This window comes from Alligator sinensis, unplaced genomic scaffold, assembly GCF_000455745.1.
Source record: "Alligator sinensis unplaced genomic scaffold, ASM45574v1 scaffold421_1, whole genome shotgun sequence".
Taxonomy (NCBI): Eukaryota; Metazoa; Chordata; order Crocodylia; family Alligatoridae; genus Alligator; species Alligator sinensis.
This window is the reverse complement of record NW_005841871.1, coordinates 660,564-683,484: the sequence shown is the minus strand read 5'-3', so window position 1 is coordinate 683,484 and position 22,921 is coordinate 660,564. Positions and strand designations below refer to the sequence as shown.

Genomic DNA, 22,921 nt, shown 5'->3' with positions numbered 1-22,921 from the left:
GCTGTTGGGTTGGATGCCTCCATGGCTTCCTGGACAATGTACCACTGTAGAAGTTGTGCTGATACCCTTGGTGTTGTGATCACTATCTGGCTTGTAGTTGCATTGTCCTCCTTTACTCACCTGCCATACCCTCATGGAAAACTGATAGATGAAGAAGGAAAATGGAGATTGGGAGGTGGCCGTCCTTGTCAGTATCTGGATTGTGACTGTGGGCCTCTTCACAGGGTGCCTCCAACCCCTACACCTTGTCCTGACCACATTTGTGATGTTCTGGCCATCCATGCCTCTCCGGAGGTCTTTCTCTCCCTCTGGTTGATCCTGATATTGCACCCTTTCAGCTATCCCTTTACCTAGCTCGCTGCTGCTGCTGCCTATAGTGGGCTTGCACTCCTTTGCAAGCTGTTCTCTTCACAGCCCTTCTGTTATCCCTGAGTGATAAGTGGCAGCATTAATGGCTGGCCCTCATCTCTTCAGGGTCCTAGCGTCCTCTCGCCCCACTCAACATGGACATTTGCCGACCCACTTATCGTTCTTTCCTGGAGTCCAGCCTTCCCAGGGCTCCCTTGGACAGAGAAGGGAATTGCTCAATTCCCTCTGCTTTGGGAACCAGCTCCTTCTGTCTTTTCTTCCCACAGGAGAAGCCCCGCATCGGTTCGTCACTCACCCATACCAGTCTCTTCCTGCCGAGGATGTCTCCGCCACCTCCTAGCATTCGGTAAGTACCTTTACTTTCGGGGTTGCATCAGCACTCTGGAAGGACGAGACCCCAGTCTCTGCTCCACTGGTTGGTGGCCCCCGCCCCCACCGGTCTCTCCTCTAGATCCGTGTCCCTTTTTCCTCCTGGCTCCTCCCCTGGGAGCCAATCCTCCCCAGCCTGGCTCCCATGCATTTCTCTGCTGGAGCTGGATGGAACTCAATTAGGAACACCTAGGCTCCTGGTGCTCTGCGCTGTCCCGCCTTGGCTCAGACATAGGTAAGTTTCCTTCCCCCCCATTCTCTGTGTGATGTGTCCCTTTTTCCCTCCAGTAACAGGCACCATAGCAGATGTCCTGTTACAGCTAAGTTTTCCCAACAGACTGGAGAAATGAACCATTTTAGATGTAATGCTAGTACTTTACAGAGTGTCTAATAAAAAGAACATTTGCCAAACTCAGCTGGCTTGCTAGCAGCATGATATCAAAAGTGAGCATTGGCATTCCCTGAACCTCCCACATACACCAGAAATTCCATTTTGATTTGAAACCAGGCTGGCTTTATTTGTAGCCTGGAATACATGACATATTGCTGGATGCTGTTAGGAAACACTGTTTTGCCTTGGAAAAAATAGTTTTAATACTTAACAGATCAAGTCTGTGCATGACCACAGAAATAAATTAGAAGCTAATGCTTTCATTTTGCAGATATAAACACTTGATCTAGGAAGAGGGTGGCTCTTCCAGTCAGAATACTTCATTTTATGTCACTGATCTCTCAAACAGTAACAAGAGAGTGGAACAAAACAAGTCCATCTGTCTTTAAAATTTTGATGATGCTTCTCATATATTTTTTACCTGACATCTGCATGAAATAAAGCTGAAAATACTATGCAGTGTTCCTGAAATGGAGCTGTCAATTTTAAAAATGCTGCAGATTCATAATGTTAAAATTTTTTCTAGAAGGAATAACATGTTTTTAAAATGGGTTTAATATCAAATGGCATTGAAACAAATGCTTCTGAGGCCTCATCCACACAAACCAAGTGGAGGGCAGGGGAACTGATTCAGAATCAGTCGAACTCAGTCCACTGACTTCAGCAAGCTTTGTGCCTGGCCCAATATTCAAAGAACAGTCACATTTCTTTACTGTTATGTGGAAAAAACAATATTGGAGATCTATGGGGGGCAGAGCAACAGAACAGGATTAGTGTAGGGGGGAATCAGCCTGAGAAAGTGGGTATAATAATACTAGGTGCTTTCTGCTGCAAACCAGAGAACTCCTGGAGGCATTCTGAATATTTTCTACTTCTCTCTCTGATGAAGTACAGATCTGTATTCAATTCTTGTCTCTGATGTATCATTATCAGGCACAATAACTATAGCCATGGGACAACTGTGTATTCTACTTTGTTCAATCTCAGGCATTTACTCTAATAAGACTTTCTAATCAAAACGATATAAACATTTGATCATGATCTTATATTATATCCAACTGTAATACAGACACTTCTCCAAAACTCTTTGCTCTCTTGGACCAAGGGAGAGACTGACTCACATATCCCTTATTCAATTTGGCAAGCACAGAACAAACTGCTTCTAGAGATATTTGTAAGTCAGCAACATTTCCAGGTCTCATAGCAGAATGTTATTGCCAAAACAGGCGCTGGGACACTAGCGTGAAGAAACACATTTAAAAATCTTAGCTAGAGTGTTTCCAAGCAGTTCTGGGTGCTTTGATGTTCAGAATGTGCTAAGCCAGGGATTTTGCACCCTTTTTAAGGAATGTGTACCCCTTATGGTGGCAGCAGCCAGTGTGGAGTTGGGTGTGGGTGACAGAGACCAGATGCTGATGGGGAGTTTGCACGCGGTGGTGGCAGCATCGTGGGGTGGTGAATGGTGATGGCAGCTGCTGCATGTGAACTCCCTCTGCCCCGCCACATCTGGGTAACTCCTAGCACTTTTCCAAGTACGCCCGGGGGTACGCATTCCCCAATTTGACAAGCTCTGTGCTAAGCACTCACCCTCTGAAAACTGGGGCCCCTCCTGGTGTTTGAGGTTGGTTTGCCAAAAACACTAGTTACTTTTGAAGGCGCTGACCTTGTGTTAACAAACTTAGTTTGAAGCTGAGTTAATTTTTTGTGAAGCACTTCAAGGCCCTTTAAATACTCTTATTTGAAGGCAAAGCACAGAGTTATTATAACTGGTCACTGATGTGTTTTTATGACATTCTTCAAGCTAAGAGCCATCTCAATGCTTTATAAGGTTTTTACTGACATGTTAAATACTGATTGAGAATGATTTTTTGCTGTGATGCAATGTAATTCCTACTTGGAACAAGTTTTAAATTTACTTTTCTCTTACTATATATAACACTTTCACCAAGTGTCTGAAAGTGAAGATGAACTTTCATGTTAATTAGGTCCATAAATGACACTAAACTTGGGGGGATGTGAACATCAGTTAAGTCACTGGGACAATCTTAGGCTATTTAGAAATGGAGCCAGAGATATGAGCACAAGTTTCAAACTGGACAAGTAAAGAGAATAATACATCTGGTTAGACAATAATCTGAAACCACAATATTATGGGGAAAGACTCACCAAAAGCACAGTTAAGATGAAATACTGGCCTCAGAGTCAATGGGAGTTTAGTCAGTGAAGTCAGGATTTCATTCCCAAAGTGATAATGGGTGGCAGATTAAATTAACTGGGCAATATGATACAGAAGTAAAAAACAAACAAAAAAAAAAGTAGTCTAGCTTTGGGTCCATATGCAGTTCCATCATGGAGACTGAACCAATGCTTTTTGGAATCAGAATGAAGAGAAAAATTAGGAGGAAAGTGAAGTTCCTCCAAATATTACAATACCTAGAAAATAGATTTTTCTTCAAAGAATCATGGGGTTCTTTAAATATAATCATTTTTAGTTCTGGGTATGCAGGGATTTTCACATCAGAAAACATCCTGAGTAATAACACTGACTTTTTTTACTATACGTTGGAGCTAGTATAAATTGTTGTAGATCAACTTATGTCAAATTAGTTGCAGCAGCATGTACCAAGGGACTATCTCCCTTATTTCTAGCCTGTGAAACTTCTTCAGCATAAGATATGAGTACACTTACAGAAATACCGTTTCAATGATTGGTTTTACAAACACGAGGATGTTATTTACCTCTCCATCAGATCTGCCAATGGGCGAGTTCAGAATGAAGTCAGGAGGAGCAATAACATCAACCAAGGCAACAGCATCATCTTTCAACTGTTCAAAAACAAAGGGCATAATTTTGGAAGCTCGTACTGATTTCTATAGTTACCTGTGAACAACAGAGAAGCTGAATTCTTGCTCTAGTTATCAGCCAAGAGTAATTTAAAAACTTATATTTTAAAGATTCATTTATCAATTAAAACCATGTAGATTTTCCCCCCTCTAGATAAGAAACCCACAACATTCTGTACTTTACTGACTGCTTTTAAGACATATTTTCATCTAGGCAGTACTGTAACATATTAATTTTGTAATTCATTCTTTTAAATAAGTCTTCTGGAATTCTTTTCTTCATAATTTCATATATTTCTTGGGCAAAAGTGTACTTCAGTTTGAAAAACTATGCGTTGAAAGAGAATAAAACATAGCCAATATTTATGAGCCAAGATGATAACGAAAGAAATAGAACTGTATTACAGCTGCCAAGTGTTTTTACTGGCCTGCCCTTTTAATAAACTTCAGATAACTTCAACTTTTAATAAGGCTTCAGATGACAAATGAAACCCAGAGCAATACCTGCCAAGCATTTTCTCTAAAATATGAAATATCACTTTATCTAGGCTCTTGGTGAATAACCTTCAGGATTTATCCCACTATTTATGCCACTAACCTGCCCTGTAAAAAAAAAAAGCTGTTGAGTTACTAATAGTATAGCATCCTAGTCAATGAGCTCTTGAAGTGTAGAATAACTGGTAACGTTTCTTTTTGGTATTAGTTTTATATTGCTATCCAACCAGACCAAAACAATACCAGAAGCTTACCTTGGAGCAAAGTTCCAGAATAGCATTTTGGATGAACCTACTAGGTTGTTCACCTGAAATATATCCACCTGCAAATATATTGATGGAGAAATGAAACTGTGAAGTAAAATCAATTAGGATTGTACTGATATATTCCTTTTACAAAACACACTGTTTATTCGTTTAGCAGCACTGAAGATTACATACAGCCTCTTTTGGGAATCACAGGCTGCTTACAGACTTAAAAAAAGAATGACACTTTCGTTTCAGCTTGGCACACTTCTGTGCCAAGCTCAGCGCATGCCCAGAAGAGGCACTGCATTAGGTAGACCCAGCTTGCTCAACATCTGTATAGATTGGGCACTTAAGTGGGGCTTTTTGGCTCCTTTATCTAAGCTGATTGAATCACCTATTGGATAAAAAAACCCCAAAAGCTCTGCTAAAGCACCTGATCTATACAGAGGCTGGGGATCTAGGTCAAACTAACATGCTTCTTCTTCCAGTATAGCACTGTTTTGTTTTGTTTTTTTCTTTTCATGTCTGCAAGCAACCATAGTGATAGTCTTACTCATGAAGCTGCAAAACTCTGCCTTTTTCATGTGGTTACATATTCCTCATTCTCTCCCACAGTGGATCACATATATGCTTAAGTTCACTATGACCTTAAAGTGAACAGACCAAATCTTTTAATATTAACAGTACAGACTCATGGTTTTAGATTCAGAGACAAAGAAGGCCTATAGTTTTTCTTGTGAGCATGGGCCTGCCACCCCACATTCATAGTATATAGACCTGAATATCTACCCCACAGTAGTGCATAATATAGACAATAAGAAACAGACCCTGATTGGAATCGTCTCTTCTTGACAACGTATAGAATAAATGAAGATTACAATTCAGGGCATTAGACGATGACCAACAGAACATAGAGAGGGAGTTGATCTCACCTTGATAGAGCACAGCCATATGTTTACTTAAAGACCATAGTCCATAGAGAGCACTGAGTTGCTTTAGTACAGGCTGGAGAGTAGATGGTGTGGTGGGATCATGAGTGTAATCATGGTATCTTTGTAAAACTGTATGCTCAATAAAAGCTATAGCTAATGAACGACAGTAGTATACCTTAAGAAAGAGAAAGGGAGGATTAGATTGCAAAGTTGTTTTATGAATAAATGAGTTATACTGAGCGAATCACAGATAGATATGGAATTGCTTGTGTTACAGCCAATTTATTACACTGATCAAAATTGTTTCTTACATTCATTTTGCATTAGTCGTTTGCTTGTTTCCTATATATACTTAGTTGCAATTGGTATGGCTGTCTTAAATCTCTGTAACAGACAGGAAATGTATAGAATGAATAAATAAATATATTATGTATTAGATATAGTCTGTTACAGAAATTTAAAAGAAAACCAAACCAATTATGGCTACCTTCATGTGCATGTAACACATTTAAAAAAAGCATATTCTTAAAAATGCAACTCTATAACTATTTTAAGGCAGTGGTTTTCAAACTATTTTGGCCACATGCCCTTTTACCTGCAAAATATCACCACCCAATGTATTTCTGCACATTCATTCCTTAGGAAAAGTGTCTACACTGACATCAGTGCACTGCAATGCCATTATGGTGATTTGAATAACTGTCCTGATTCGATTTGGCTGAATCCGAATCCAAAGATATTCAGCACTGAATCTTACTTGGCTGTAGACTACACAGGCAGGCAGTGCCAGCAGGAGCAGCTGGGAGAACAGCCGGATGAGGCCCAGCTTGAGCTGGCACCCCGGGAGAAGCTGCGGGGGCTGGGGGGAATGATTGGGGAGCTGGGGGATTGAGCCAGGAACTGGGGGGAAGGTCCTCTTCCTTCCCCCACGCCACAATCATTCCCCCCAGCTTCCCATTCAAATCCCCAGTTCCCGGTTTGATCTCCCAGCTCCCAATCATTCCCCCAGCTCCCCTATGATTCCCCCAACCCCCATGGCTTCTCCTGGGGCTGCCAGAACTGCCTGCCTTGCCCTGGTCGGGGGGAAGCTGGAGGAGCAGTTGGGGGAGCCGTGGCTTGAGCTGGCAGCCCTGGGAGAAGCTGCGGGGGCTGGTGGAAATGAACACTTGGCTTCCTCCAGCTCCTGGTTTGATTCCTCAGCTCCCAATCATTCCCCCCAGCCCCTGTGGCTTTTCCCCGAGCTGCCAGCACTGTTGGCCTCACCCCGGCGGGGAGGCGCCAGGGGAGCAGCCAGACAAGCTGCAGCTTGAGACAGCAGCCCTGGGAGAAGCTGCAGGGGTTGCGGGGAATGATCGGGGAGCTGGGGAATCGAACCATGAGCTGGGGGAAGCACCTGCTCATTCCCCCAGCCCCTGATGATTCCCCCCCAGCTCCTGGTTTCATTTCCCAGATCAATCTGCCAGCTCCCTGATCATTCCCCACAGCTCCCAATCATTCCCCCAGCTCCCTGATCATTTCCCCAAGCCCCTGCGGCTTCTCCCAGGGCTGCCAGCACTGCCTGCCTCACCCCAGCAGGGGAGGGGAGGGGAAGGAAGAGGAGGAGGTCAGCCAGGGGAGCAGCCGAATGAGCCGTAGCTTCTCCTGGGGCTGCTGGTTCAAGTCGGGATTTGTCCGGCTGTTCCCGCAGCTACTCCCACCAGCACTGCCTAGTGCCTGCCTGTACAGTCTATGGTCGAATCTCCGAATCTCTCCGAATCACTTTGGAGGCTTCCGATTGAATTTGGATAGATTAATGGGTCTCCTAATTTGATTGGGATCAAATCGAATCAGCTGCCGAAGCTTTGCACAGTCCTAGTAAACATGGCCCACCTGGAAAACCACTGTTCTATGGCATCTGTGATTAATGTCACAGTCTGATGTAAGGTTACAAGCCACATCAGAACATGCTTAAACTTTGGGGTGGAAGAAATATTTTCCTCAACAGCAAGACTTTAACTTGGATCAGAAAGTCAAGATTAAAATCAGTTTTTTGGTCACAACCTAGTGGGTCTCAATATCCTGGTTGAATCCCTGAAAAAACTCATTCTTGCCCTTGTAAACATTTCTTTTTCAGTCCCCAATGCTGTCAGCCTGGTATCTTTCATGACTGGATTTGAATTATATAAATTAGAGTTGGAAAAGATCGATTAGGTCATCTAGTTTATCTACCAGTTAGAGTGGGATTCTTTCCTACAGTATGTATTTGGCCATAAAAGCAGCATAACATGCAGATGTAGATGTAAAAATCATATGCTGTAGTAGATTTAATAGTAGCAGATACAATTTTAGGAATTGTTTTAAATTAAGAAGCACCATAAAAGTGTGTGTCTGCATTTTTCTGCAGGGTACTATGTTTTGGACAAATTTTACTGATCATTCATCCCCTTTAGTTATGCTTAATATGATGCAAATGGATCTGAGTTCATTTTTATTAATTACTATGACTCGTTGCTTTATGCTTCTGGAAATTATATTGGAAGTCATTAAGGGATAAAAGTAAAAGCATCTGGGAAGTATGGATAAAAATAACCAGTAAATAAAGTAAGGAATCTAAATATATTGCTACCTGGCTGTTGTTTCTCGCCTCAAAATCACTACATCCAGACCGCTTTTTCTGGTTCAACTTTAGGTCACTTTCTTGGAGTAGGTAACACACCAGCCATTTGTAGGCTGCTAAAGGAACTGAAAGACAAGAGAAAATTGCCATGTGGGAAAGAGAAGAAAGTTGAAACACATGATGTTAGTGTTCACACTGCTAGATAGCACAAAAAGCATCTTCTGTATTCCAAACCCAGGTTAGTTTGCAATAAAGTGGATTCCTATTGGTGGTGTTAATACATCAATAAAAATCTTTAACGATAGCACCATCACAAATAAAACAAAATGTGGTTGAATAGAGTTGCTTTTCCTTGGGTGAGAACCTTGGAGTGATACTGAAGAACCTGCTCTCTGAGCCAGCAGTGAATCAATGCCCCAAGCCTGGTTCTTTGGGGCACTCTGGACGTTTTGAGATATATCAAGGATAGGCAAACACTGGCACAGAAGCATGACATGCAAAGGCATTTTGCTTGGCACGTGAGCCTCAGGGCAGACGGCAGGGAAGGGGCTGGGGCTATGTTGCCACACCAAGTATCAGGGTCCTCACAGCTACTCTGCCATGTACTCCTGACATGCCAACACCTTAGAAGTCAAGGTTGCAGGTGTTTTTGACACTGTGCCTAAAAACTTTGCTGACTTCTGAGATACATTATTCCTGGTGACAGAGTTCTCTTCATTGGGGGAAAGTCATCAGGTAGCTGACCGTAATTCTAATTCTAGTATAAGGAACTGCTTGAACTTTGCCAGCTGTTGTAATACCCTTCAGGGCAATTGTAGTGCTACACAGGGATACCTGAGCAATCTCTGAATATACTGGCTTAGGGAACAGAAACAATATAGCCTTCTATTAGTTTTCTGATCAGGGTAAACCAGTGTAGGTACTGTGCTATGCTAACACAGCAGTAGTGTAACTGGGGGGTGGCGACTGGGGCAAGACTGGGACAAGGAGTTGGGAATGGGACATGTGAAAAATCAATTGCCGAGGAAGCTGTTGGTAGCCAGCCCTACTCTGTGATGATGGTGCCTAGGGCACAGTTGCCTTGTTAGGCCTCTAAAAAAGCTACACTGTGTGCTCATAGAGCTATTCTGGTACCTGGGCAGAATTTAATTTAATTTAATTTGCATATCACTACAGAGCACTGCAATTGTTCATAGTAAATCAATGTATGCTCTTGGGGCCAACAGATAGCAATAAAGGATAGGTGTAGCAGAGCTGTACTCTTCACGTTGCTTGCCCTGACTCTGGAGATGGGTGTGGGCAGCTGGTACTGGAGGTGGAGGCAGCCCTGCCAACTCACCCAGCTGGAGACCAGTGAAGATTTTTATTTCATGCTCTGCTAGCCACCCACTATGGAAAACTGCAACTTTGTTCTGTTTGACATGGACAAAGCAGCCATAAAAGTTCAGGAGAACCTACCAGTTGTCTTTCACACAATAAAAAGCAGGGTTGGCCAGAAGGACCATGCAACTAGTTCTTGAGAAAACTAGCTTATTTCCATGTAATTTCAGATTTCTTTTGATATTTAAGTTCCACTCCTCTACAAGCTTAATTATATAAGGTCAGTATTTGCTTTCTGTTGTTTAAAGGCTTAATTCTGAAATGTACCTAGCATAACCTTAGCATACTATGGGAACTGAGGATGGCACACAGCTTGCAGTTGAAGTCCCGTGATAGATTTATAGTGGTATTGCATGCTAGTACCCTACTCCAATTTAACAAGGAAGTGAAATAATCACTTAGTATATCAGCTTATTAATGTTTTTAAAGTACTTTGGTATTTTTAGGGAAGAAGCTACCACAACAAACATACAAATTTTGTTGATAAATCCCGATTCTTTAAATGCTAGCTAAAGTTTTAGCCAGTAATCTATATATATAAAATGAAGTATATGTCTGTATGTATGTATGTTTGCTTGTAATTCAAGAATGGCTGGTCTATTCTAAACCTTCCAAAAATCACTGAGTACCACCCAAGGAAAACTATAGGCAGGTTATTTTCACTTGACCCTTTTTGGGGCTTCCACTGACTGGGCTTACTTCGCTTCTCAGGTAAACTTGTACCACTCCATTTTGGATGAAGTGAATTCAGTTCAACTGTCATTATTATAAAATGAAGTGTATGTCTGGCTGTATGTATGTATGTATGTTCGCTTAAAATTTAAAAATTGCTGGTCCTATCTAGAATAAACCTTCCAAAATCACTGACTACCACCTGTAGAAAATTATAGGTGGGTTATTTTTCACTTGACCTTTTTGGGGGCTTCCAGTGACTATTTAAGAGAACAGTCACAGGAATAGCTTTTCACATGGATAGTTATATGCAGCTTGCTCCAGAATTGGTAGTCAAGGAGGGTTGTATATACTAGCACCAACAGAAAATACCGCAAACACTGTTTACAAAGAAGTTCTACAATAAAGATAATTCATTTGCATGTCATCTGGAATACTGTTCCATGTTAAATATTAAATGTTAAATATGTTGTACTATGCTCTAAATCTTTAATATGCTGTACTATGTTCTTTAAAAATAAACAAAATTTTTTACCTAAATATGTCATACTAAGTTCTTTGAAAATAAACAAACACTGCAATTACAAAGATAATGACTTGGGTGAAGAATGTGTCCTGCTAGTAATCAGTAAGTCTTATTAAACAATTAAGAGAAATACAATTTACAAATGCAATCCTGATGTTTGAATAGAGAATAGACAGAAATCTGCTTAGCTATTACTTTGTGCCATCCTGTGTTTTGCAAACTGGAGCTTTACCATGAAGAACAAAGCAAAAAATCATGTCAGGCAAGCCACCTCCTTCTTTTAAGCCTTTGTATTTTGAAGATAGTAAGATGTCAAGTTTTTTCTCCTAGTTACTATGACATTGTCTCACTTGATATTCTGCATCATTACTGGGACTTCAACAATCACAGAACTTCAAGTCAGCTGGTTGAGCACTGATGCTGTCATTAAATTCCAGGAAATAAGCAGACTGACTGTTAATGACATGTATAAATTAAGGTTGAATTTTTACCCATAAAGTAGTCCCAGTTTCATAGACTCACTTTTGTCTTGATTCTCCACACAGATCTCATTACCTTTTCAATTTAAGGAAATGGCAACAAAACAGTGGGAATGGCATGAAACATTATACCGAGTTGATTAGAGCAGAAAAAGCTTAGAAAACTGCTGAGGCTTTTTGCTCAGTGTTACTGTACTTTCTCTATCCAAACCAAAGATTACTCTGTCCAAACCAAAGGTAACATAGTGACATCCTTTAATACAAGACTGTGGGAAACTGTTTTAACTGCAGATGCATACCATGGAAAAAATGTGCCCTGGGTAGCCATCTCTCACCTTCCCCCCAGCTCCTCTTCTACCCCTTCTTGATTGCAGAAGCAGGAATAGAACGGAGAGCTGGGCAGTTTCATGGGCTGCAAGGTGTTCAGGGAATTGTAATCCTGCAGATTGGCAGTGGAGTGTGCTGCTGCTGGGGATAATTTTCACTCCATTTTTTGCCACCAAACCCATGTCCAGAAGGGAAATAAAAATGCTAATATGGCAGCAAAAATGGGGATTAGTTCAGCAAACTCCAGGTCTGCAAATCTTTCAAGAATAAAGTACTTCCCCCAGTCAAGCCTGGTCACAGGCAACACCAGAATAGCCTCTTGACGTCTATCATGGTAAGAAACTAAGTGAAGATCTGATTGAAAGTAGGCATAAAAACCACTGTACAATGAAAAAGCTAATTCTATTTTAAACCTCAAACTGGCCCACCTCAAGTTATGAGGGGGTTAGTTCACATTTTAACCTGAGTTGATTCATTCAGCCTTCACCCTTTTGTAGTAAAAAAACCCTCAGCCAATGTCAACAGTGACACAGAAAATAAATATTAGCACTTTTTTCATACTGCATATTAGGGCTGTGCTTCAGTGTGAGTTTGCATGAATATTATGGGTCTGGAACTATTTGCATTGAGAAAGATAAGAAAATGATTACCTGAAGAGTTCATGCAATCTTCAGCACTGGAGGCTGTAAATTTTTGGCTCAGAGTATAATGGTAATCTTCCAAAAAGTTTACTGTTCCAAAAGGGGATTCAATAGGCGCTTTATCTGAAATACAAAGGAAAATAAATTGATTTGTTAAAAATCAAGTGTATTTGGAGGTGAAACACTTCCTGGGAGCTACGTTTGTGCTTTCATAAGAGATCAGGTGCAGGGAGGCCAAAATAGTTAGTTTATTATGGATAACTGAGCTGCATGAGAACAGGTGGTCAAGGCCTAAGAATCTGATGTGGTTGCTTATGCGTTCAGGCCACTTCAATCACTGTCAATGGGTTTTCCAAACATGGAGGATTTTGGTTAGCATCTGTGACAGCAACTTGTTTAGTAGTCTTTTATCCAGCAAACAACAAAACAACAACGAAATAATAATAATTATTAGGTTAGGATGTATTTGCAGTATTACATCGCACACTTAACAAGTAGTGATTTCTCATGCCCTGAGTGGTTTCAGTAAAATGAATGAAATGTCCTCTGGAATGAGGCACCATTAACTTTAGGAGAGTGACAGAATCTAAGCTTTATGGTACAGGTACCAAAATAGTTGGAGCCTTCTTGAGTACAAAACTTACAGTGATTTCCAATAAATTTCAGGGAGCCTGAACACTTAGCAGAGGTGGCCTGAGGCCCTATAGTATATTTGTAGTGTTATTTTTTCATAAATTATATCTAAAACAAAGAATAAAAACTGGCTACCAAAGTCTAGGAGTTAGGGTGACTGATATAACAGGAATGCAAATATAGCAGGGGTCATAATAGCTGTTCATGAAGTACCTAGCATTGGATTTAGGCTAGATCAGGGGTGCTCCACCTCTCCAGCTCTATGGGCTGGATGAGTGACACTGTGCCAACCTGTAAGCCACATCCCATACACAGAGGTTGGTCCAAGGGCCAGATCCCCTGTGCAGCATGGGTATGATCCTTCACGCAGAATCCAGCAGTGGCATGACCCTGTGTGCCTGTGCAACCACGCGCATTAGTTCTGGCTGCAGTGCGACTATGTACTGGCACAATCTGGCATGTGGGGCCATGTCATCTAAAGCATAGCGTTCCCCCTTGGGGTTCTGAAATTTTCCAGTAGGGGAGCTGTGGCAGTGTTGCCACAGCTCTGAGAGCAATTGGTACTTGCTGGTAAATTTCCACACCTGTGGGGAGTCCCTACCAGCCAGGTGACAAGGCTCCACAGGCTGGAAGTTGAATACATTCTGTCAGCATGAGATTACCTCCTAATCTCATCACTACATCATCAATACGCCCAACACAAAATGCAGAATTGCCCACTAACCTTGGTGTTTCACAGTCACCCAATTCAACAAGTAGTTGCTAGTTTGCTGAAGCAGGACATTATTGTCTCCTTCGTATGTGCAGTTTGGATCATTCTCATTGCGGATATCACCTAGACGATTTACTTAAGAAACAAAAAGTGTCACAAATTTCAACATCTTATAACCTACCCAAAATGTGATTAAGGCTCAAAAAGATGTAACCTATGATCAAGGGTAAAAAGCAATTGATATGCTATACAGGATGGGTATTCTTACATATAGTGACATGGTTCTGAAAACAAACACAGGAGGGTTACTTTTCAAAAGTATCCAGTTTATGAGTATATTTTTCATCTGCAATAGCAGTATTTGCATTTCTGGACTGAACTCAATTTGCGTATAAAGACTTGCCAGTTCTGGCTCCACCCGTTTCATTTGCTGGTCCACTACTCCACGTTGCACCTGGAACTCACTCTGCAGAAGCATATTTTACAGGTCCAAATTCAATATGTAACAAGGAAGACCAACCCAAGGCCCCCTGAAAACTTATCTTCATAAATATTTCTTTTCCCAATAACAACTGTAATAAACAAAAGAAACATGTTTTATCTGACCACATTTATTCAGTAATTTGAGGCTTACTGGATAGGTAGCCATGTCCTCCACAAGCTTCTCGACACTCCTGGGCTGCCTGCTGTGCAGTCCAGGAGGCCAGTGGTTTGCCAGCAGCAGCCAAAGCATGAAGTTCACGTCCGAGTTCAGCCTTTGCGGAAAATGAGTGACTAGTGAGTAATGTGTTTAGACAAAACAAAACAAGAGAACCTAAAATCTAGGTCCAGAAAGAGAACACAAAACAAAATCGCCCAACTTCCATTTTGCCAATATTTTTAATTGTTAATTTTTACTATTAAAGTCTTTCTAAGTGCATAAATTTGAATAGCAAAATCTATCAAAAGCCAGCACATTACACATCAAAGGGGTTTTTTTAAGAGGTATCTCATACAATCTTATTTATAGTAGACAACAACTGAATTTTCATTAAGGTAATCATAGGAAAGTAGGGTTGGCAGGTACCAAATGAAGTTCAGCTCTGACTAAAATCATCCCTGTCTAGTAACGGACTGCTTAAGCTATCATTCAGGAAAGCACTTGAAAATAATGTACACAGTCAACACTGTGAGTATACTGTAATCAGTAGAACTCAAGGTACATAATTAAGTTAAGCTTAAGTGGTTTCTTGACTCGGGGCCTTAAATATTGATGTGGTCATTTCAATACTTCAGCCACTGGCCTATCTTTCTTAATTATAAGACAGTGTAGTGCTTGCAGATAGGCCATAGTATACAAAATTGAAAAAATAATTGCAAAAAATCTGAGTCCCAACTAAGAGGATATTTATAAACATCTTACCTGTCTTAGGCTCTTTTCCTTCATCACAACACCTATTTTAAATTCTACAAAGTTCATGAACAAAGTCTTGACAAAATGGTCTAAGGCATAGCTAGATGCCAGATAGGGAAGAAGGCGCCATTGCTGTAATGAAAATTAAATCCATTTGAAGAATGATTGATGCATAAATATTACAAGATCTATTTAATACCTCTTTTAGTATATTTTTAAAGTTTCTGGCAAATTAACATTTTTAGACATGAACTTTTAACTAATAACTCATTCCCCTTCCATCCTAATACACACAGTTTTTTATGGTTACGATAAATTTATAAAGACCCTGTATATCAAGAATGAAATGGATTCACTTCACGGGATGGTTCTGGTGAAATTAATCAAGTTCACAGGTCTTATTAATTTGTGACACAGCATGAACCACCACATAATCATTGAAAGTCTTTGGGGTTGAGACTTTTTTCCCCTCTTGTTTATGGACAATACCTTGCACAGTGGGATCCTGGTCTAGGACAGGGGCCCTACCTTAACAGCTATAATTCCTTCTATATTTTGCAAGAGTAGAAAATAGAAAAAGAGCACAAATATGACATTAAAGTGTGTAACAATAGTCTTTTAAATCCATGTTAGTATGTAAATTACGTTTCTTTCTACTGCCTGCAATGAAGAAGGCAGTATATTCACATAGAAGCTAACAACATAAAAGGACAATTTTTACCCCAAAGAGCTGACTATCTGAAAAAAGAAAAACATACCAACGGTATAAAATAAAGAATGGAAATATAATAAAGAAATAAAAATATAATAAAAAGACACACAGCTTTTTATAACAATTCTATTTTTCTTGTTTACATAAATTACTTCAGCAATACGAAAGTACCCCTGTCGCATCCATGACCCATTTACCAATTGGCATCTTTGAGTGCCTCCAGGGTCTTGAAGACAATTTAGATGAGAGTGGGTGCATCTACATCTACATGCGCAGTTTACTGAGTTCACTAAGCAGCTCCACAGTTAAGTGTCAAAAACTACACCTGTGCCGGTATTAGGGCATGGTACACTAATTATCTCTGCCATAGGATAGTACTGTTGGGGAGTACTTTACTGTGCTGAAAGGCACGTGTAGACAGTGATCGGGGTTGTAAATTGCACCCGTTCAGCCCAGCTAGCTGGGGGCTTACTCCGCCTTAGCTCAAATTGCTGCTATCCTAGGCACACATGTAGACATTGTGCTCAGGAGAAGTTGACTCTGGTGCAAACTGCTCTGGAGTTTATTGCATCACCTTAATTTCATGTGTAGATGCACCCATGGTGGAGTTCTCTGCTGAGGGCTGATGCTCCATGAGTAGGTGACAAGAAGGAATGGTCATGGGAGATGTAGACAAGGGAAAAGTCAAAGAAAGGCTCTCTTTCTAAATTTGAAAGAAGTGGGGTAAGAGAAAGATTTCATAAATAAAGAAGAATCTTGAAGGTAGGAAGAAAATCTTTAATCTGATGAGTAGATAAGTAAAGCCAGGACATCGATACAGTCTGGTGCATGTTCAGAAAAACATACAAGAAGGATGGTCCAGGTGACTGTGGTTGGAATGGGGTGGAACTGGTGATGTCAGTATTAGGGAAACCAGCATGGAAGAAAGTTGATATGAAACCAGTGTTTCTAGACTGTAACACATTCCTTCCTACCAGTCTTAGAAATGTATTTTTCAGATTTCTACACTGTATTTTGGATTTCACCATGATAAAACCTGATTTTCATTTACCCTGAAGTCCACTTACTCCTCTGCTGAATGGGGGGTAAAGAGACCTCAAATGAAAATCAAAACCTCACGAATATATAGGGCCAGCTTTTCAACTGGTTAAGCGAACAGAACTTAACCAAATTCAACACAGTAATGCTGATTTACATCAGCTGAGGAACTGTTTATATTTAAAAATACTATAATTAAAAGAAAAATCTCTAGATTTGAATGAAAGATTAAACTAAATAGGTTATACCTGCATTTGGTATTCAAGGACTGGTATTTCTTCATCATCTGTTGGCCCAAATTGATGGCGCGTTGCAGAGAAGCGAATGGCTATCGATAAAGCGAGCTTTAAATTAGCAACAGACATTTGTACTATACAAATTCTGCCAACGGATAAAGACCCAAGAGAGGCACCAAGACGATGTTTGAGATCCTAAGGAAATAAAAGACACAAACTGAACTGACCAGTTAACTTGCCATTCACCAATACTATGCGCAATTAAATTTCCAGCAAGTTCTGACAGCTACACCAAGTGTTACATTTCCAAAAGGCTTGTTAGAGAGTTGCTTCTACATGTCATACTGGCTTTATTGGCAAATGCATAATAAAATGCCTGGAGTACCCTGGCCATGATTTAAATGTGTAGGTCATGAATTTGTGAAATTTTATCATAATATATTTAATAGACTGGATGCATTAAACATGTAGTTCATACCTTAAATGAGCTTGTGTATACTCCCTCCACTGTGACATCTCCAGTATTATTCAGTAAGTTTTCTTTAGGTATCCTGACATTGTGAAACATGGCAAATCTGTCCAAAGAAATATATTCATAATATTAACTTCCTCATAATACAGTTTGAGGCAGATGCAGTATAAGTGGATGGCCATATTGAACTCAGGGTATCGTTGTAAGGGGAAAACAGTATTAACATAATGCAGGTATTCTGGGGGGGGGGGCGGTAGCTGGGGGAGAACTCAACACACAAAGCTACAGGGAAAAGCTAGGACTGGGGATGTTTTTTGTTATTCACTTGTATTTATGACTTGGTTTTTGGAATTAAACGCAATAGCATTAGGAAAAGTCCTTCTGGACTGCGCACACATTTTCTTTCCACTCACTGATTCCATCAGCTTATATTTAAATATAAAATCCTGTGCTTATTTACAGAAGTAAGAGATTTTAAAGAACACTGAATACCTTCAGAGAGGACAGATAGTCTTGCTTGGACCATGGACTCAGATTATAGGAGTTTAACTTCCAGCTTGCCATAAACTCCCTGCATGAATATATGCAAACGAGGTTCTTTGGGTAAAATGCGGTATCTTTTATTGGACCAACTAAATAGCTGGAAAAATTGTTCTTTACAAGCTTTGGGGCACAAGCACCGTTCTTCAGGCATAGGGAGAGTCTGCTGGTGTTTGCATGCTCTCTTGGGTGAAATAGAAGCTTAAGTCAATATGCAAAATGTAGGTCTGCAAAAATGCAAATGTGTGGCAGGGAAGATCATAGGAGATGTGATTTAACAGGTGCGAGACAGGTAGGTGTTGTGGGGGAGACGGGAATGTTAACCTAGTGATAGACTGAAGCTGGTAAGATGTAGAGAGGTTACCTGGGGTTATCAGATGTCAGGCAGGTTATAGCATGCCATAAGTCTAATGTCTATACTTAGTCCATAATTTTTTGAATCCAGTAATTTATGAAGTGATGTTCATAGGTTCATCTACAAAGGGTGTATTGTAAATTCCCTTTGAGGATGAAAAATGAGAGATTGGAGAGACAGTGATTGTCTTGTGAGAAATGCGCACCTACAGATAACTGGGTAGTTTTGTCCTGGATAGATTTTTGATGTGCATTCATTCTGGCATGCAGTTGCTTTTTGTTTCTCCCATGTATTTTCCATCTGGGCATTCAGCGCACTGGATAAGATGTATTACATTTCTGGAGATGTAGGTGAAAGATCCAGGCATGTTGATGGCTCTGTTGTGGGGTGTAGTTATTGTGGGAGTGGTGTAGATGTGTTGGCAGGTTTTACATTTCTTGTTCCGGCATGGTCTGGATCCATTTGGTGTGCTTTGGGCCATAGGAAGTTTTCTACTGGCTATGAGTTTGGCAAGTTTCGGTGTCTGTTTAAAGGTTAAGATGGGTTGTTCTGGAAAGATCTGTTTAAGAATTGGGTCTTCTTGTAGTATGGGTTGCAATTGTTTGAGGATTTTCTGTGTAGGTTCCTGGGAAGGATGGTATGTCATAATTAATGGTGTGAGACTCGTGGAGATTTCCTTTTTGTACTGCAGCAATTCTTCAAGTGGTATCCGGGTAGCTCTTTCAAAAGTGTGATCTCTCTCTCTGGAGGAATGACCTCATTGAGTGAAAGCCCTTTTGAGATTTGTGGGGTGACAACTGCAAGTGTTCTCTTCAGTGCCGTTTCGGTGGTATCGGAGGGCCTGGCTGTATATTACAGCTCTCTTGGTGTGTTTAAGGTGGTTCTGTGAGATATGTATGTTGGTCTGTGGGTTTCTTGTATATGGTGGTTTGTATTTCACTGAGGAGCACAAGCAACACATAGGGGAGGAATGGGGGAGGGGGGGCTTATGCCCCTCTGAAATTGGCCCTGTTCCCCTCCCCGATCTAGCACTGGGGATTTCCCATCCCCAGCCCGATCCTAGCGCTGGGGAGGGGAACTTAGCAATTGGGCTCAGTTCCCTTCCCCAGCTCACCGGTCCCAGGCGGCAGCACCCAGCTTCTCTCCCTCATGTGGCAGGCATATTGGGGGCATGCAGCCCCAGGAGGACTGGCCCGGCCCCCGTAGCCCTCCTGGAGTTGTGGGCCCCCATCTGCCTGCCAGATGAGAGAGGCTGTTTCAATCTCCCCATTATAGCGAATGGGTGAAACGTCGAAACAGTGAAATGGAACAGCTGTTTTGAATCAAAATGAAATTCAAAATGAAATACTGTTCCGCTGAAACCTCTAAACTCAAGTCGAAACGGAACGGTGCTGTTTCGCACAGCCCTTATAATCAACATCCCTGAACATAATCAAGACACTTACCTTTGCTCCTCAGCCACCCATCCATTAACAGAGAGGCCAATGGAACATTATTCCCTCATTAACTTTGCCTATCTGGGGGCAAATTTTGACACTCCTGTCATGACAAAAAACCCTCCAAAAACCTCAAAGGTCCATAGTGCACAATTTATCTTAATGAACTAAATGACTCAAGGACTCAAGAGCTACACAGAAAATCAGGATCTGGTCTGAAACTACTTTGTAGCAAGGCCTGTCCATTACTGTGTGCCTGTACAGCCCCAGCAAAGCGGGCTATAATTTATACAATAATACAAATAAGAAGAATAATACAGAATCAGTACACTGGAAATGTACAGGAAAAGTTCCCTTATTGGGAGTTTAGGCTATGGTGCTTTGTTTTCTGTGAACACCTAGAATCATAGATAAATAGGGCTGGATGGAACCACAGGAGAACCATCTGGTCTATTCTACTGTTTCCAAGGATGGAAATACATCTCTAATATGTAATGCTGTATCTCATAAATCTGAGAAAGAAAATAGATTTTTAACCTGTGGCATCTGAACAGTAAAACTGAAAGGGGCTGGTTGCAATTTTAGGCAGGCATGCTTATTTATATTCCTTGGAAAAGAGTAGAGTAGTCATTTTAGCCAAATGGGCAGTAAGGCTTCGAACAACAGCATAATATCAACTCCATTTCTGGATATCTCAGCATCCAATGGTGCTTGAAAATCTGTGTTAGTAATCAAAGCAAATTCCTTATCCTTGCCAATACAGGCATGTATATTTAATAACGCCCAAGAGACCAGGTCTTTCACATTAATAAATTACATAAGCTTTGCAATGCTACAGGTACTTTGAAAATATAAATAGTTTCCAAGGAAACATATTTGCATATTGTGTTTATTCTGCTTCAGAGATACAGGGCACATCTGCAAGAGTTGCCTTATTAGCACTGCAGTAAATAGCTCAGATTCTACATGTGCAGGGCTATTAGATTGGAGTAAACGAATACACTATGCTGCAGGTTAGTACTTGTAATTATAAGTGCCATCTCACAGTGGAGTTTTTTACTCTACAGTAACACACGCGCAGATGCTGACAAGGCTGGCTGGGGCACAAGGGTGCTTCAGTGCAGGGACTGCCTGCAGGTTAGCCCTACAGTGAAGCACCCTCATGACCCACCCATCTACACGACCTATCTACATGTGTGCTGCTGTGCACAAAAAAAACACGCAGCAAGACAGTACTTGTGTATTTACAACTACTAACCTCCTCTTGAGTTTATTAATTTCCTGCAGCTTAATAAGACCACACTTGTAGATGCTGAGACGTTTATTGCGGAGTGAATTAACTCCGCAGTAAATGTCTTATGTAGATGCGGTCCCTGAGAAGTGCTCTGCTCTTCATTAAGTCCCACTGACTTCAGTGACTTAAGGAATATAGCACAACTCAGTGTCTAAGTTAGGGTGGTAAGATCTACCTTCGAGTTGCAGAAATCATATGTTCATCTAAGCTAATCTCCATTTGGTTGTGTACAAAAAGGGTTATTTGAAACAACAGATCTTAAATGACATTCCTCAATCTCCACCTCCAAAATAATATTCAGAAAAACTAAACTCTACATTAGCCCCAGCTCTGATATGTGTTAGTCATGAATTAGATATGCCAGGTAAAGGTATAACATTTATTTATGTTTACTGTTTATATTATGGTAGATCTTAGGAGTCAAACCATGGATCAGAACCCCCTTGTGCTACGGGTTGTCCAAACACAAAATAAAAATATAAAATGCTTACAAGAAGCAACAAATAAATTCAAGTAGTTAGTGAAGCCCATGAAAATGCCAGTAACTGAAACACATCAGCAGCCAAATTTTGGGGGGCATTAAGATTAAACAGCAGCTTTAAGGAAGGATTTGAAGGAGGTTTGTGAGGTAGTTTTGCAGAGGCTTGCAGGCAGCAACTCCCAAGCAGAGGGATGGCACTGAGGAGAGCACAAAGGTACCTGCTTGAATATCTAATTGGCACACAATGGAAGTCTGCATCATGGGCCAATCATAGGACAGTGCTGACCTGTTCATGCACAGGGCAGGAATAGGCTGAGAAGAGCTTTAATTGACCTTGATACTACGAATCGCCTCTTGCAAAGACTCACTCTGAGCTGCAATGCTTACTTAATAGAGGCTGAATGAAGTGAATGAATATCTCTGGTAGTAATCCCAGTGGACAAGACTAACTCTCTCTACATGCACAGGTTCATACTACTGCTTATTCACCTATATGAGTTACCTGCTTTGACCAAAACACCAAGCACAGTAGTTATTTCACTTACTACTTCTGATTATTGCTTACTGCTTCCATGCCACTGCTTACAGTTACTCCCTTTGTCAAAAGTTGTGAAGAGACAGAGACCAGATTAGCAGCAGCTATAATGCTTGACAAGAGGAGATAACTGAGACAGCAAATATTTGAAAAGTGATGGTCAATAACTCATTGACTCAAACAATGCTTTGAAGCCAAAGATAATTCCACCCCATTGCATCATTTCCCGCAACATAGCTCTGATGTATGCTGCTAAATCTCATGACTAATGAATGCTGCATTAGCTTAATCGCAATTGGGAGTCTGATGTGCACACAAATAAATGTAACAATGGAAAATTACAAAGATCCAATGAAATGCAATTTCTCTCAAAATCCAGTTTCAGTGTCAACCTTTTAAATACACAGACCTAAACTGATTTACATTACAATAAATGTAGCATTAGGGAACTTTTCTACACAGATTTATACCTGTCAAAAACTTTACTAACAAGTGCATTTGCTTCAATGGGACAGAATCCTTGTGATAAGTTCATCAACTAGATAAGTGGTTGCAGAATTGAGCTCTTAGTAAACAACTGAAAACACAGTGAGCCCCTTTCACAGAACCATATTCAAGATTTGCCCTTAAACGGTTATAGAAGTGACTGAAATGTTCTTATTCCATCATCATTTGTTGCAATGAGTGGTAAAAAGATACAGAAAGCAAGTCTCATAGTCTTAGGAGATTAGATATAAAAAACAAAATGCCCGACATCTGAAATGTCATTTGACCACCTCTATATTGCATAAGATTAAAGTTACCTGGAATGGAAA

General features: G+C 40.7%; 1 protein-coding gene across 5 annotated transcripts in view; it reads right to left on the bottom strand.

Moving 5' to 3' along the window:
- The window catches only part of ACOX3 (acyl-CoA oxidase 3, pristanoyl), a 79,261-nt gene that overhangs the window by 13,961 nt on the left and 42,379 nt on the right, over positions 1–22,921 (bottom strand). For 3 of the 5 annotated variants that reach the window (XM_006017011.3, XM_025195177.1, XM_025195185.1), the window contains exons 8-17: positions 17,472–17,568; positions 17,006–17,188; positions 15,017–15,139; positions 14,249–14,369; positions 13,627–13,749; positions 12,279–12,392; positions 8,254–8,369; positions 5,649–5,823; positions 4,723–4,790; positions 3,869–3,955 (exon numbers count right to left, since the gene is read on the bottom strand). In XM_006017011.3, coding sequence (XP_006017073.1) covers positions 3,869–3,955; positions 4,723–4,790; positions 5,649–5,823; positions 8,254–8,369; positions 12,279–12,392; positions 13,627–13,749; positions 14,249–14,369; positions 15,017–15,139; positions 17,006–17,188; positions 17,472–17,568 — 1,207 coding nt within the window. Of the gene's footprint in view, positions 1–3,868; positions 3,956–4,722; positions 4,819–5,648; positions 5,824–8,253; positions 8,370–12,278; positions 12,393–13,626; positions 13,750–14,248; positions 14,370–15,016; positions 15,140–17,005; positions 17,189–17,471; positions 17,569–22,921 lie in introns of those variants that run through there. The other 2 variants (XM_025195195.1, XM_025195192.1) reach the window with 2 other exon arrangements.